The 17,871-nt window shown below is 39.3% G+C and overlaps 1 protein-coding gene across 1 annotated transcript in view; it reads left to right on the top strand.

The window, feature by feature from the left end:
• LCA5 (lebercilin LCA5) overlaps positions 1-17,410 on the top strand; it is a 149,415-nt gene extending 132,005 nt beyond the window's left edge. The window contains exon 8 of the mRNA XM_051854537.2: positions 1,002-17,410. Coding sequence (XP_051710497.1) covers positions 1,002-1,015 — 14 coding nt within the window. The 3' untranslated portion in view covers positions 1,016-17,410. The remainder of the gene's footprint in view (positions 1-1,001) is intronic.
• Positions 17,411-17,871: the final 461 nt, after the last annotated feature.

Here is a 17,871-nt window from a genome sequence, read left to right on the forward strand (position 1 = left end):
TTTCCCTCCTCCCTATTCATCGTTTTCTACTTGTCCTTTCTTTTCCATATGAAATACTCTGAATTTTTATTTCCTGTGTATCTTTTGCATTTGTTTTTGCTTTCTTATGCCTACTGCCATGGTTGTAATTTAGAAATTAATAATTCATTTGAACCATGAGCCCCTTCTTATTTGTCCTCCAGTTTCTGGACACCTGCCAGCCTGTATCCATCTGCACAATTCCAGCCAGAAGATCTTTGTAAAACACAGATCTGATCATGCCATCAAATGGCTTTGAATACTTCTTGAATTCTGCCCATGACCATGTCAAGTATCCAAATCCTTCACTGATCTGCCTCCTCCCTTCTTAAACCACCTCATCTCTTGCTCCTTCCCTACACTTTCTACAAATCTCCTTTTGCCCTCAGTAAGCCACTTGTAGTTGTCTGTACCCTGCTGTTCCATGTGCCTCTGACATATTCCAAGTGGAAATGCCTTACTTTTTCTTTACAATAGCCCCCACGTTGCCTCTTTGTGAAGTTTCTCTGACTTATAGTAGATTTAGATGCTTTCTCCTTCTCACCTGCCTCCCTCCTCTTGTTATACTGGTTATATTTTCATGTCAGTTTTTATACCCTCCTTGAGGCCAAGGACCAAATTCTTTTAATATTTGTATTCTCCATATCTAATTTGGTTTGTGTACATGGAAAGCAGACAATAAATACTGACTAAGTAAGTGGATAAAAGGCGGGAATGGTTTGAAGAAGGAGGATCTAGTATTCAGAGAAATCAGTACTGGCCAATAGTATTAGATTTGTTTACAGAAAAATGACTCTTTCGTAGGGCAGATGCATTAGCATAGTTGAGGCATAAGCAAGATTGCCGAGTTGAGAAAATGAATGCAGGACTGCTTACAATAACTGTTAGGGAAAAGGAGGTAACTTTGTTCAATAGCAGGTTTGGGGAAGCTTCTTTTTTAATTTTAACTTAATTTTATGTTTATATTTGTTTTTCAATTTTAGATGAAGAAGAATGATCCTAGGCAAGTGACCTTATAAGGAAGGCACTATTGCTGATTCAAGAAAAAGGACAAATTAACTGGGGGAAGCTCCAGAGGAAGAAGGAAGAGATAGGTTCAAATGTATATGGTGGAGTGGACACTGTGATGATCTAAACCATATCTAAAATCCCTTTTGTGGTAATTATCCTTAATTTTGAGTACTCCTCTTTCCAAGTCCAAGTCTATCAGGTAAATGACTCCAAGAGCCCTATTCTCATTGCATTTTATGTGAGTGGCATAGAACATAGTTTCAGAATAGAAATCTATATGCATTGTGCCTCCTGTAACTATACAACTGGACAGTACAGCCTGGAAATCTCAAATCCTACATGCATTGTGAAAATTTCATACCACCTTGTTTCTACAAATGGAATATGGGATTCAAGTCCAAGATAGCATAGATTTATTGCTTGACCATAGTTACTAGTATAGGGAAGGCATCTCATCCTATTTATTTATTTATTTATTTATAATTTGAGAGGCAGAGAGAGAGAGAGAGAGAGAGCGAGCGAGCTCCCATCTACTGGTTAACTCCCCACATGTCCATAATGGCTAGGGCTGGGACAGGTCAAAGCCAGGAGCCAGAATTGGGAACTCAACCCAGGTCTCCTAGGTGGTGGCAAGGACCTATCTACCTGAGCTATTACCTGATGGCTCTGATGGTGCCATGAACAGTAGGTTGGAATCGGGAGTGGACCTGGAACTTGAACCTAGGTACTTCAGTGTGGGATGCGAGCATCCAAACCCACGCCTTAACCACTAAGCCAATGCCCATCCCTTAATCCAATTTAGACCCCTGAGATTTGAGAAGGACTTTCTTCAGACTTTTGAAAAAAAATGTTCTTTGCTCTTTTGAGTGAAATTCAGTAAGCAGCCCTCATTCTGGGCTTGAATGTGAAGAGAGAGAAATGGCCCTAGAACTGCTGCAGCCATCTTGGGACCCTGAGGAGCCTGCCCTGAGGCTGATGCTGTTATCCCTATGGGCAGAGAAGAGGGACAGAATCCAAGTCTTCATGGCATTGTTGAGCTGCTGAAGTTTTACCTCGCTTTGAACTTGCAGTTGCAGGAACCTGTAATTCCTCTTCGTTGTTTTAAGCCAATAGCTGTGAGAGCCTTGGAAGAAGAGTACAGACACTTGTTCCTCTGAGACCAGAGGATGAAAAGAAACAGAGATGTCTCAGTAGAAAAATGTCAAGTTTTATTTATTTGTTTGTTTGCTTGTTTCTTTACTTCTGTTTAAGTGTTTTCTATGTGTTGAGTAACATATTTAACCCGTTACACCCTTTTGTTCCCATAGGCTCATAGTAGTTCTGTAACACTTAGCATCCCTATTTTATATGAATAAATGGGGTATTTAAGAAGTTGAGAGACAGCTAGGTCCCGTGGCAGAAAGTAGTGCAAGTCACATGCATTCGGGCCTGCAGGGCTTCCACACCATTGCTCTTTGCCATCAGGTAGACCTCAGCAGGTTTCCCAGGAATACAGGGAGTGTGCAGAAGTGGACAGCAAGTGGAGCAGGGTAAAGCAGTGCCTGAGGAGTGTGGAGAAAGCAGGAATTCATTGTGAGATAAATGAAAGAATTGTTGAGCAAGAGAGAGGCTCTGGGCATGAACATAATGAGGCCCCTTCACATTGTGTCAGCTTATCTACATATCAAAAATATTGAACTGAGGAAGACTCAATGTCACCAAATCAGGTTAAAGTCTTTCACCTTGTAGGTATGGAACTGAGCTCCAGGGAGGATGCTGTGGAATAGTGGTAATGATTAGAGTCACTGAAATTCACAGCTGGCTAGTTCTCCTTGGAGCCTGGTTCCACCATTCAGGATTTTTCTTGAAGTCACATTCCAGGTAAATGGGCCAGACATAATGTGGCATTAATACTGGAGTAGCCAGTCAGAAATCCTACCTGTTGTTCTATAGACTTGCAGTTTGTCAATGGAGTGTAAACACTAATTGATACCAGGTCCTTCAATCTTTCACACCACTTTTTTTCCCTCTTTTGGGAAAACTTCCTCTCTTTAGTTTTTGTCTTCATGTTGTTTTTACTTGTCCCTGATGGTGGGTGAGTGCTATAACTCAAGTTTAGGAAATTCAAGGCTGGGTCCTTCCTATGTAGCTATTTCCTCTCTTTCCTAAGGAATGCTTATGTTGCTTACCACAGGGTTGTGGTAAATAAAGAGGGGGTGTTCAAAGAAATATTGTATAGTAAAATCCCCTGAGAAAAAGCATACTTGGGACATCACAGACTACATGCTTATTTTTAGCCCTTGCCCTTAAAATGGTATTTTGCAAGTGAGTAAAGAAGAAAAAGAAGCTTATCAATCTGGGAAGGAAAAATAAACTTCAAAAGAGGTAAATATTACTGGGTGGAATCAAGATTAAAAATGATTTTTATAGACTCGAATATTCTTAGTAAGGAATAATATAGAAGCCAGAAGCTAAACCACAGCTTGCTAGAAATGTGTAGATCCTGCTTTGGATTCAAAGAATTAATATTCAGTTGAGGTAGATGGCCCTAATTAGTTGCTCATGTAGAAAATTTCTGAAAGTTTCAGTTGACTTGAAGTTGACAATGAACCACAGGCTTTACTGCATAGAGATCAAAGGGGCAAAGAGGCCCTTGGGAGTCTGGCAGGCTTAAGCACATGTGGAACATGGGTCCACTCTGGATGACTCATTTTAGAGGGATGCTTAGCAGCTCAGGGACCTCCAGGTAAGTGTGGTAAGAGTCAGAAAATCACAAAGAAAGATGGAATAAACTAAGATGTCACACTGAACCAAAGAAAGTTTAGGATTGAAGCAGTCACAGAGAAGGAAAGGGATTTAGTTCTGCTTTGCTCAAGGGCACAGAGAACCAGCTAGTGGAAACTACAGGAAGGAAGGCACAAGTTCCATTTACGACAGAACTCCCACATATTTAGATCAGTTTGTAAATGGAATGTCTTATCTGTCTTATCCAGTGAATTAACAATGAAAAGTCCATTCAACTCTAATAATTAATGATTTATGATCTTCTAACTATCTCTAATTCATGTAAAGAGAAGCACTATTAACCTTGTATAAATGGCTTCTCAGTATTTTCCATACATATTGACATACACTATTTATTTATATTCTTTTATAATTTTTCTTTGTATAAGGAGAACAAATTTCATGTACTTCCCACACTGCCCTCCCTCCCACCCATGTTTCCACTATCCTACCTGCTTCCTTTCTTATTCTTTCTTGTAATTTTTAAAATGACATACTTTCAATTTATTTTATAATCATAAGTTTAACCCTCCACTAAGTAAAGAATTCAACAAATAGTAAGAAAAAAAGCACTGTTCCTCAACAATAGAGACAAGGGCTGTAAACAATAATCAAATCTCAAAATGTCAATTTCACTGATACACATTACTTTTGTTGTATTATATGAGTTATTATAGATCAGGGAAAACATTTGATATTTATGTTTTTGGGACTGGCTTATTTCACTAAGTATAATGGTTTCCAGTTGCATCCATTTTGTTGCAAAAGACAGGATTTCATTCTTTTTTTTAAAGATAAGTAGTATTTCATACTGTATATTATATATACCACATTTTCTTTATCCAGTCATTGGTTGATGCACATCCGGACTGATTCCATATCTTTTTAAAAAATTATTTATTTCAAATTCAGAATTACAGAGAAAAAGAGACAGAGAGAGAGAGGGAGAGAGAGAGAGAGAGATCTTCTATCTGCTGGTTCATTTCCCAAATGGCTACAATGGTCAGGACTTGGCCAGACTGAAACCAGCAGCCATGAGCTTATTCTGGGTTTCCCATTTGGGTGCAGGGGCCCAAAGATTTGGGCCATCTTCCACTGCTTTTCTAGGTGTATTAGCAGGGAGCTGGATTGGAAATGGAGCAGCTGAGACTTGAACCGCCACCCATCTGGGATACTGGCACTGCATTTGGCGGCTTTACCAGCTACTTCACAGCACTGGCCCCAATTTCATATCTTAACGATTATGAATTGAGTTGCAGTGAATATGGGAGTACAGATAACTATTTCATATGCTGATTTCATTTCATTTGGGTGAATTTCCAGGAGTGGAATGGCTGGGTCATATGGTAGATCTGTTTTCAGATATCTGAGGAATCTCCATACTGTCTTCCACAGTGACTGTACCAGTTTATATTTCCATCAACAGTGGATTAGAGTACCTTTTCCCCTACATCCTCACAAGCATTTGTTGTTTGTTGATTTCTGTATGGAAGCCATTCTAACTGGGGTGAGCCATTTCTCTGATAGCTAGTGATCCTGAGCATTTTTTCATGTCTGTTGTCCATTTGAATTTCATCTTTTGAAAAATGTCTGCTCAAGTCCTTTGCACATTTCTTAACTGGAATGTTTATTTTGTTGTTGTTGAGTTTCTTAGGCTTTTATAGATTCTGGAAATTAATCCTTTATCAGTTGCATAGTTTGCAAATATTTTCTCCCATCTGTCATTGTCTCTTTACTTTGTTGAGTGTTTCCCTTGCCGTGCAGAAGCTTCTTAGCTTGAAATTTTTTATTTTATTGCTTGTGCTTGTGGGGTCTTTTCCAAGAAATCTTTGCCTTTGCCAATGTCTTGTAGCATTTCTCCAATGTTCTCCTCTAGAAATTTGATGATATCAGTTGTAAATTTAGAGCCTTCATCCATTTTGAGTTTTTAAAGATTTCTTTTATTTATTTGAAAGGCAGAGTTAGAAGGGGGGAGGGAAGAGAGAAAGAGAGAGAGTCTTCCATCCACTGGTCCACTGGTTCACTCCCAAAATGGGCTGTAACAGCCACGGCTGGGCCAGACTGAAGCCAGGAGCCAGGAGAGTCTTCTAAGTCTCTCATATGGATTCAGGAACCCCATCCTCAGCCAATTTCCCAGACAAATTATCAGGGATCTGGATCAGAAGTAGAGCAGCCAGGACTTGAACTGGCACTCATATGGGATGCCAGTTCTGCAGACATTTGCTTAACCTGCTTTGTCACAACTCTAGTGCCTTGAGTTGATTTTTGTATAAAGTATAAGGTAGGAGTCTTGTTTCATACTTCTGCCTGCATATATCCAATTTTCCCAGCACCATCTGCTGAAGAGACTGTCCTTTCTCCAGGAATTGATTTTAGCTTCTTTGTCAAAGATTAGTTTGTTGTAGATGCATGGATTGATTTCATGGATTTCTAACTTCACCAAACTCTCTTATGAGTTCCAGTAGTCTATTAGTGGAGTCTTTGGTTCACCTGCATATAGCATCATGTCATCTGCGAACAGGGATAATTTGACTTCTTCTTTTTCAATTTGTATCCTTTTGATTTCTTTTTCTTGCCTAATGGCTCTGGCTAAAAATTCCAGAACTATATTGAATAGCAATGGGGACAAAGGGCATCCTTGTCAGGTTCCTTATCTTAGTGGAAACACTTCAGTTTTTCCCCCCTTTCAATATGATGCTGGCTGTAGGTTTGTCACATATTGCCTTGAATCTGCTGAGAAATATTTGTTTCACATAACTTTTCTTGAAATAAGGAGTATTCCATGCATACTCCAGTACAATCTGTTTTTCTTTTTCACATAGCATATAGTAAATCTTTTCCTATATTATTAAGTAATGTTTTCCAACCTGTCTTCTTTGGGTTACATTGAATGTGTGCTCCATAATTATGCAACCAGCCCCTATTTTTGGACACTTAAATTATCTCTGTTTTCTGATTGGTTATAAATAACCATATAATGAACCTTAATGCTTTCTCTTAAGCAAAATGGACCCATCTTCAAGGAGAATAGGCTTCATGAATTTATCAGTCAAACCCTATAAGGGAGTTAATTCATTCTTATCATTTTTAAAGGATCTAATTTTCCTTCTAAAGTTACTTAACCTGGACACACATTTTGAGGCAAGGATTCCAATTTTTAAATGTTCTATTGAACAGGGAACATACCAGGCATTTTATGTGTTGTTTTTTTCCATTTATAAAATTGTCCCCTGCATGTTGAAAATGCCTCAGGGCAAGATACAAAATAGAAAACATTTAATTAAATATATAAAGCAGAACACTAATATGGTAGCATAATCAATGCTAATGACAATATGAAAATATTATAGTGACTATTGAAAATGTAGGAGAAAACCATAGGTTAGTGTTTATAATATAGAATATGAAATATTTCAACTTGCAATTCCACATAATAAGTAAGAATACCACACGTGATCATACTAGATATAAATTGCATTATTTAAAAATAGAACTGTTTACTTCCACTATTTCATTTCATATTTCTGAGATAAGTGTACTAAAAGCAAAACAAGAAGGTTTTTGGACCAAAGTTCAAAAAGCAGGTATGAGTAAGTATGAATATATTTGAAATGATTTCCCTTTGCTAATAATGATCATTTTTGTCAATTCAGGCCCTTTTTTGTGCCTTATGATTTAGTCAGGCAAATATGTGTGGGAAATATTTTATTTGCAAATAAATCCTTTAACATTTGTAATGTAGACATAAGCCCATAGCTGAGCCCAGTCTGCTTTCTCCAAAGAATTAAAAAGAAACTTTAGCAAGTGACCCTTATAGAAATCTAAAGATGATTAAGGAAGACTCAGGATGAGCTATGACTTGGGGTGGCAATATATCCAGGGATAAAACATCTCTCCATTATTTGTGAAGGTGTTCTCCGGGATCATAAGGAAAACAAAAAGCTATCTGATGGAGTTTAGTTTTAGAAGGAACTATTACAAGGTTTTGAGATGGCCTTACTTGAATCACATAGTCCATTTATTTAGGATAATTTAGTATTTTTAGAAGCCTTGTTATTTGAGAATATATGCTCAGAATAGGTCTTCAACATGCTCCATCCCCAGCAAGAAGGGACAGTGCCTATGTTGCTATGGAAATCAGACTTTTAGTCCTTGGCCTCTGTGTGTCCTATTTTTCCAAGCCGAGGAGAAAATTGTCCTTGTAGCTAAATTCCCCAGGGACCTGACGCCCTGTGGCTTTCCCGGTACACTCCATGCAATACTTCAAGCTGAGGATGAAGTGATGCCGCTGGCTCCATTCTTATTTCCTAGAGCCAGTCGCCGTGGCCACCACTTGACTTGGCAGTGGCTCAGAAGAAGGTCTTTGGACATGGATTGTTGTGGACCTTAAAATGTTTGGGGAAAGAATGAGGAAAGGACCGAAGTGAGAGGGAGAAGAAAGGGCAGAAATGAAGCACAGAACGTGTCACCTCCGTGTAGCTGCATGGTGGCCTCACCCAGACGTGTCTCCGTGACCTCCCACTGTTGTCCGAGAGAGTCCAGCTGCTCTAGCCTGGGTGCTCGTCTTGGGGTCTCTCGCAGCCGTGACCACAAGAGAGTCTGTGACGTCTGTGTTCAGGCCTTTTCCCTGGTCTTGAGTGAGTCCCCACCCCCATCCCATCTAAATCCCATGTGGATAAACACTTTTAAAGAAAGCAAGGAAAACAACAATATCTTGGAAATTTTATTTGAAATAAATTCAGAGTGATTATAAAGTAATAGTATTCAAAGAGAGGGAGCTGTCTGCACGGGAGGTAAATGTATGGCACCAGGTATGGCTACCACAGAAATCATTTGTCTGTTTTTCAGAGCAAGTATAATTTATTGTCCCCTGGTTGTCCTGAGCGTCTCATCATCTACATGATGAGTTCTCGAACCGGACCTCACACCCAGACAACTGGATGGCAGGAGAAGCATCTTGGGACTTATTTCAGGATTTGAGATCTCTTTTACCACACAAGTACAAGTTGATTGAAACATATTTTGTTCTACTTCCAGTTTTCTGAATACAATCTTTGCTTCTTTCCCACCCTCTTTTAATTGCATGTGTATGAGGAATAAAGTGAGAATACAGTTTTATACATTGTTGTAATTGGCTACACAACTGTAACCCAATAGCACCATACATACAAACTGTCTACTGCCATCCCACCTTTTGGGTTGCTGATGGGGCCACCCTGATACTGTCTGGCCACCTGCCATAGTGTCCATAGGGCTCATGTAGGGCTGGTGTTCTCAGGCACATCATCACTGTAAGCTGGACACTGCTACAAATCATCCTTTTAAGGGTTTTGCATTGTAATTTATGTATACTGTATAATATAATTTATACTGTAAAATTATACTGGTAGAGTTACAAAATGGACAATCACTTGAGGGCCCTGTGGGAACAATTCCATGGCTGGCTTGTCCCCAGTGCTTCAGTTTCTTAGTAAATGAATTGGTACCACATCATTAATCCACTAACAAAGAAAGGATTTTTTTTTATGTTTTTTAAAGTTCCCTTTCACTGCTGTAGTGAAACATAGTCTTTAAAATGCCACGTTCTGGCTTTAGGGTGTTTACTTATTTTGTATTGACCTTTTCATCAGAATACAGAGAGGAGAGACACCTAGCAGAGGACGGACGGGTGGATGTGTCGGGAGATCTGATTGGCAGTCGCCCCCTGCCGCCTGCTCCCAGTGACTAGAGGAGCCCAGTGCCTCCATGCACTGGGGAAGAAGCTATAACACAGCGCAAGCTCTTCCACCTCCTTGTACTTCAGAGCTGCTCCAGAGCGCACATGTCCTTAGGCAACTGTCAAATGTATCAGATAATGTATGAACAGCTGTCAGGGTTTTGCTAAGCTCACCACTGCCTCAAACACAGTTCAACTTCTGCTATTCCCTCATGCGCCTCTTTTCTATTTTATTTCCTTTTTCTTCCTCAGCATCAGCTCCCCCCCTTCACTCCCCTCTTCCTCCCAGCCTCTTCACATCTTTGGCATTTGATTTTTCCCCTTTAGAATGATGCCCTTTCCTTGCCTGGTCCCTAAAAGCTAGCAGTCTTTCAAGGGAAGCCCCGATATCCTCCTTGTTAGGAAGGGCAACTCTGCTAAAACTCCTTCCTAATTTTAGTTTCCTGACCTCCAAATGAATGAACAGTCATACACCCATTCGGTGTTTAGTAGGAAGGGACCGTGGAGGACTTGTCATTCAGCCTCCCTCTGCACGTGGCATTCGGCCCAGCCCATGAGCGAGTTGAGAAGGGAAGTACTCTGCCCGTTCCCCCTAAAGCGAGCACCTCTCTGCTACCCTGCCACCTCAGAGATTGTCCTTTACAGCAAAATCAAATACAAATACACTGAAGTCACAGTTTGTGAAGGGGTTGTTTTTAAAGTAAGCAGCTGAGTTCAAAATTACCCTTGGAATTCCCAGTCATCGTCCAGAAATGACAGTCAATACAGTTTTGTGGGTCCACAAGGGTGCTTTCAAGAGTTTGTGGAAATGGAATGAAAAGGTACATTTATTGTGGTGCAAAGAAACTGAAATCCTTGAGTAGATTTTTTCATGGTATACGTTTTCCATGCATTTTTTGAAGACCCCCTCATATGCTTGGATTTCAAACTTTTGTGCCCAATTAAACTTTCATTTTTCACAAACTTGCTCAAGTGCTCCCATCTTTCTGAGTCCTCGCTGTGTGAAAGCAGCCCCACAAGCATTACACAGGTGTTTATTAGATTACAAGTCAATGTAACTTCTAGGGAGCATAGAATATAACAGCAAGGAGTTTAGAAAAAATTGGGGAGGGGGTTTTAGCATGTGGAATATTTATGAACACTAGAACCATTGTTCTATCCCTCTCGCCTCTGCACAGGCATGCAAGTCAGCCCACGCACACTCCACCTGCACGGCCTTTGAGAACTGGTCCTTGCAGAATTCCTCAGTGCAGGGAGGGCAATGGGATAAGTGAGGGAAAATGAAGAAGGCTTCAGGCTCTGCCCCCCCCCCCCCCCAGCAGAGCTGCTCTGTTTTAATCCATTATTTACGTGGTGCGTACTGGTAAGACTTCTTTGCATGAAAGAGTTTGTGATAAAGAAAAAGAGGAAGAGGAAGGAAACTAGGAAGAGCAGGAGGAGATTGGAGTCTTTGCTCTAGCCCATGGCAGAAGGCCAATATTAAAGAGCCATCTGGGCATAAGAGGCGTCTAGGCTGGGACTATCCAAGCCATTATTCTCAGGGTTAATAGCTCAAGGACATCGATTCTGTTTCTTACCTCTACTCTGCTCACAAAAAATTCTCTTTTTATTTTATTACTTGAACTGATAACCTTCATCATGGGGCACCATAGCAGGAGAGAAAGCAACAGGATAGTTCTGTTAGGCCTAGTTTTTGCACTTTGGAGAAACTAAATGGTTTTGGTCTGTCCAGAGACTGCCTAATAGCAGCGAAGTCCTTAGAATGTATGTAATCCATGCTTCTCAACTGGCTGAAACTCCAGCTGCACCTTTTTAAGGGAGAGGGCAACCATGGCATTGGGATGGATATTGAGGAGTGAACACAGCCAAGTGGTAGGCAGGAGACTTGTCCAGCTGGAGTGAAGAGGGGAGAACAAGGCTGAAAGTGAGCAGATGCCAAATGGGGAGCCACTGAATGCCCAACTAAACAGTCTGGAATTGATTCCTTAGGCAACAGGGGACATTGATTTTTATTTATTTTTCCTTTCTTCCTTTCTTTTTGCTTTTTAAAGGAATAAGCAGAATGGGACAGTCAGAAGATACTTGTGATGGCGATAGGTGGGAGAATTGGCAGACTTAACTCATGAGTTGTTTCTGTTCTTGTCTTTGAGCCTTGATTTCTAAATCCTTAATATAGGAAAATCCTATGTCTTTCTTAAGATTGTAGCAAGAATTAAGGGGAAGTTATTGTGACCATCATTGATCTGGAGGCTGTGTGGCAGGAAGTTACAAGTGTAGTCTATGGTAGTGGAGGCCAAGATTCAAATCTCAGCATTGCTTCTAAGCTTGGACCTAGGGCAAGTAACTGTACAGTAGAGTGATAATAGTATCTATCTTATAGGGCTGCTGTGAGAATTAAAATGTAAAGTGCTTAGCAAGCAGAATGCGCTTGTCCACGTAAGGGGTATAAATGGGATATTGCCAGTGGGAATGGAAAGAAGCAGTTACATGCAAGCAACATTATTAAGATAGAATATGGAGATATAAACCTCTTTTTAAAAAATTAATTATCTTATTTATTTATTTGAACGGCAGAGAGAGACAGAGATTGCCCATCTGCTGGTTCACTCTCCAAATGCCCCTAACAACTGGGTTGGGCCAGGATGAAGCCAGGAGCCAGGAATCAATATGAGTCTCCCATCTGGGTGACGGGAATGACAGAAACCGAACCACTTAAGCCATCCCCTGCTGCCTCTCATGGTGTACCTTCTGAGGAAGCTGGAAGCCAGGATCAGAGCTGGGACTCAAACCCATGCACTCTAATATGAGATGCAAGTGTCCCAAGTGGAGCTGTGCTGAACACCCGCCCCTGAAGTTAGACTATGATAATAGCTGTTTGCATGTGAGAGATACAGAGAAGTAACGGCAACAGTGAGTTTGCCCTTCTTAAAGACTAAGACACAGTGGTGTCGGGTAGAGAGACAGCAAGAGGATAAGCATACGCAGGAAGACAATTCTATGAGATGGTTGTGGGGTATATACAGTGTACTTACAACATATATATACATATATATATATACATAAATATTCTTACAACATATGTGTATACACACACACACACACACACACACACAGAGTACTGACCTATAACTGTGGAGTTACCTGGCAGGCAGGCAGTGTTGTAGGACTAGAAAAGAAGATCAAAGAAATGGCTAGAGAGCTAGCACTGAGGTGTTCACGTACTTAGAATCAGTGGTTGAAATTATGACATTGACTGAGGACACTAAGAAAGTGGATGAGATGACAGGAGATAGAAATTCTGGGAAGCCTGGAAGAGTCCCTGTTACAGCTTCTGTTTAATGTATAAATGGTATTGTCCCAGCAGATTTCAAGAACGGAATGGGGCAGTGGGTGCTACATCTTTTGATTTTTAGGAACATTCCAAGTTCTAAAAGTAATTGAAAATTGTTCATAAATACAGAAAAACACAAGAAGGGAATAATAATCTCCCAAACATATTATTAACACTTGCTGTACTTCTTTCCAAATAACTGTCTCTATTTTTGGCTCAGTTGCAATGACACTATTCCAACAGTTTTCTATTATATTTCTTTTTCACTTAGGAATTATAAGAACCTCCCCTGAGAATTTTCTCATGTCACTAGCAATTCTAAGGGAGCACAGGGCTCACACACACATTCCTTGAACCCGAGAAGCCAAACATGTGACTGTAGGGACATAATGATTTCTATTCAAATCTCAGAGGGAAGAGTAATAACTAGGACTTGCCGTGACATTACAGGTGCTATTTCAGGGTGAGACTGTGGTGCCATCACTCTAAGGAGATGTAATTATATAAAGCATTTCAACCACAGTTAACAAGGACAGCTGTCAACAAAGCCAGTTGTATCATTCACATTAAGTTACTCCAATTAGAGTTGTCATTCTAGAAACAACTATAATCTCATTAGTGTTTGAAAGCCACATTAAGCATTTCTGAGAAAGGTGCACTCTTGCTTGTTGTCCAGAGGATTCTACCATAGTACAGTTTAGTAGGGATCCTGGTCTCAAGATGTTTTCAACCTGCCAGGTATATAAGATAACTCTGCACCCTATCTGTAGCACTACTAGATGGAAAAAAATGTGAATTTTTATTTACTGTATCATCAAAATCTTGCAAGCTAAGCAGACTATTCAGGAGGGAAGAGTTGGTAGCTTGTACCCTAAGTTTATAAATTCATCTGCAAAGGTGTAAAACATCAATCTCGCCCATTAAATCTCTTTATCCAAGCAATTTTCCATTGTTTACTCACCAGAAAGCAGAAGAAAGTAAAATGAACACTTTACTGACTTCTGATAATAAAATATACAGGCCGGGCTTGGGAGGAGATGTGAATTTCCCCCAAAGCACGCCTCCCGTACCAGCAGCAAGATAGGGCTCTCAGCAGCGGAGGCGGTGTCTTTTCAACATTATTCTTCTGAGTAGATGCTACAAAATTGCTCACACAGTACACAGGATTGTCATGTCAAAAGATGGGGAGAGGAAATTATAGTCAATTCTGAATGCAAGGAAATGATGTTTATTTCTCCATTTCTCTTTGCCCATGTTGTATGGCATTCATGTTGTTTGCTGCACAAGAGGCAGACTGTTTCAAAGCCTGGAGAACACCAATGTTTGTGACTGCACCATGCATTCACTTTATGACCAAGGAATTTTTTTAAATGGATAAAAATGCATTATCTATTGAAATTACAATAAAGGTAGAAGAATTTAGAAAGGCATATAAAAAAGAAGACTTAAAATAAGAAATAAAATGTTACTTCAAAGAAAGAAATTACCAGGGCCGGTGCTGTGGCGCAGTGGGTTAACGCCCTGGCCTAAGGCGCCGGCATCCCATATGGGCGCCGGTTCGAGACCCGGCTGCTCCACTTCCAATCCAGCTCTCTGCTATGGCCTGGGAAAGCAATAGAAGATGGCCCAAGTCCTTGGCCCCTGCACCCACGTGAGAGACTCTGAAGCTCCTGGCTCCTGGCTTCGGATCAGCGCAGCTCCGGCTGTTTCGGCCACTTGGGGAGTGAACCATCAGATGGAGGACCTCTCTCTCTCTCCCTCTCCCTCTCTCTCTGCCTGTCTTCTCTCTGTGTAACTCTGACTTGCAAATAAATAAATAAATAAATAAGAAAGAAAGAAATTACCATCTCCTGTGTCCTTTGCCATGAGAAGAACACGTCTTGGTTAGCTGTTGGTTCAAGAAGGATGAGACTCTTGGAACTGACCTGAACCCAGCCTGCAGCCCAAGTCCATGGGTGCAGAGTGAGAAATATTTGTTTTTGTAGGCAAGAAGGATTTTGTGTTTGTAGTATCATCATGGCAATGACTGACTGATACAGTGCATACTTACATAGAATTGTTGTTAAACTCTTTCCCTACTTTAGGTCATTTAATCCTCAAAATAATCCTGTGAGGTAAGTACCAGTATCATATCCCTTAACAGTTCAAGAAGCAGAGGCGCAGAACTTCATGAACTTGCCTGAGTCCCATAGCAAATGTGTGACAGGATATTTGAACCCAAGCTGCCTGGCCCCAAAGCCAGAGAGCTCCTTAAGCTGTCTGTCATTAACTCTGCTTATGCTTCCATTCACTCCCTCTGGAAATCCTCACTCACTCAAAGCATAGCCCCCCCGAATCCACACCGATTCAGTAGGTGCTAATTTACCTCCTTTCTTATGTCCTTTGTAACAGTAGCTTTTAGGCTTATTTGCTCATGTACTTTTTAGAAAATTTGAAAATCTACTAAGTTGAGTCATAGGAAATTTTCATTTTTTTGTGGGTGCAAAACTGTCAATGATCAGTATCTCCTTTGACTCAACCTACCCTACCACACATTTTTAAAGTAGCATCTAAATTTTTTCATTCTGGTTTAAATAATTAGAAAAAATTATACTTGTAAGGATATTGAAAGTAATAACATTTTCTTTTTTATTTTGTTTTGAGTTAAGAAATGTTGACAAATATATAAAATTGTGTATTTAGAGGTACTACATGATGTTTTGTTACAAATATACATTGTATAATATCCAATCAGGTAAATGTATTTATCTTTTTAGGCAATTAACATATCTTCACAGTAAAAGCATTCAAAATCCTATCTTCTAGATTTTTTAAAATAGAAAATACATAATACATTAATGTTTTCTATACTCATCCTACTGTGCAATTGAACTTCAACACTTCTTACTCCTATCTAAGTATAAAGTAGTACCTACAAATTAACCTTTCACAATAGTTTCAAATAAAAATATATCACATTGTAAATGTATTCAATGGAAGCTAAACATCATAGTTCTTTTCTAATTGAAGTAAAATTCATATAATTAATCATTTAAACCATTTTAAAGTATCAGTCAATGGCTTTTAGTACTTCACAATGTTGTGCAACTCTCACCTTAACTAGTTCCAAAAATTCCAACATTTTCAAGAAACCCCATGGCCCTTAAGCAGTCCTCCCATTTTCCTGTCCCTCAACCCATGGCAGCCTCTAATCTGCTTTAGATGTTGTCTGTGCTGGACACTTCATATAATCGAGATAATACAATACATGGTCTTTTCTGGCTGCTTTCCTTGACTTAAAATACGTTTTCAAGGTTCACTTATATTGCAGAGTGTATGAATACATCATCCCTTTTTATCTCTGAGTAATATGCCTAATTACTCAGTAATATGCCTAATTTTATCTACAGATCTGTTGAGGGATGTTTGACTTGTATCCACTTTTACTTCTTGATAATGCTAGTATGAAGGTTCACATACATGTTTTTATGTAAACATACATTTTCAATTTTCTTAGGTATGTACCCAGGGAGGAAGTGCTGGCTATCTGTTGAGATTCAGTTACTTTTGCTTGATTGTGTTCCCCCAATTATTGTCAGCTTTTGATTAAATTTCAGAGTTCCAAGAAAGTTGATTTTGACAGATTCTCCACTTTACTCATTGCTTTTAGAGTGGGACAGACTTCTAGAATTCCCTACACTGCATCTGACTTAACCATAATAATTTTATGCCTGTCTCCATTCATTTACATATTTTCATTTTCACAGAAAAAAACCCAGAAAAGTCAGAACTTTTATTTCTTGTTTTTTTTTTTTTTTCTTTGAACTTATGTATCTACTCCTCTTTGACTATATGCTATCAAAACTGAAAATTTTTCTCCTGGATTAAATTATAATTATTATAACCCATTTATTTAAATGTCATAAATACACTAAATATTTGCTAATTCTAATCATTCTTTTGGAAAACATCTGAAATGAATGGAGATTTCCATCCCGCTCAGTTCATGGGCCTTTGGATGAATTATTTACTGCTCAAATGAGACAAGATAAATAAGTAAACAGAACAGAATGAGTTTAATTATAGGAATATCACTCAATTCTTTGAATTTCAGCCGGTATGGATGCCAAAACACATGTATGATGCAAAGTTGATTTCATTTTAATTTTTTTTTCTGCTGGATATCTTCTCTTCTGCTTCTTATCCTTCTAGATTTATGCCACCCTCTTCTACCTTACTTTCTGCCTGGAGACTGACCTATATGGACTACATCAATGTGCTTGCCATTTTGCTGCCAACTGGATTTGACCAATGAGAATTCCTTGGAAGGAGATCAGAGAGAGAGAGAAGAGAAGTCAACTTATTCTCCCAGCTACTCCATGCAAATTTACTTTTCATTTCAGGATGACCCTCCCGACATCAGCTGTCTCCTTCTGGGTTCTGGTAAACTTTCCTTTTGTTATCCTTTAAGGCCCAAAGATGGTAATAACCTTCGTATTGCGTTCCCAGGGTACTGCACTATCTTTGAGGTTTCCTTATAGGCTGCTCACATTTCTAAATGTACATTTAATAAACCTTCCTTGACCTATTAATCTAATGGGAGTATGACCTGAGTTTCTTGCCATGTAGCCATAGGTGGTTACCAAAACTGATTCATTCTATCTATGGGCAACATAATTGTGTTCTTTCTAACTCTGTTGGAAGAGAAGAATTGTGTAGCAATTAACTTGTTAGAAGATTTTTTAGACCTGTACTCTCCAATACAGTAGCCATGAGTCACATTTGGCTAAATTTAAATTAATTGATATAAAATTTAAAATTCAATCATTGAATCATATAAAACTTATTTTAAGTATTCAATAGTCACAGGTGTCTAGTGGTTACAGCTTTGGACTGACAGACCTGAAACATTTCTATCATCACAAAAATCAGTGCATTAAATGGTTACTTGTATGGTGACTATGAAATAAAAAAAAAGTATACTGGGACAATAGTATAGGTTTTTAAAAATATTCACTTATGAAATGTAATTTGTTTTTCCTTATATTAATTG

This window comes from Oryctolagus cuniculus, chromosome 5 (genome assembly GCF_964237555.1).
Source record: "Oryctolagus cuniculus chromosome 5, mOryCun1.1, whole genome shotgun sequence".
NCBI classification, from domain to species: domain Eukaryota; kingdom Metazoa; phylum Chordata; class Mammalia; order Lagomorpha; family Leporidae; genus Oryctolagus; species Oryctolagus cuniculus.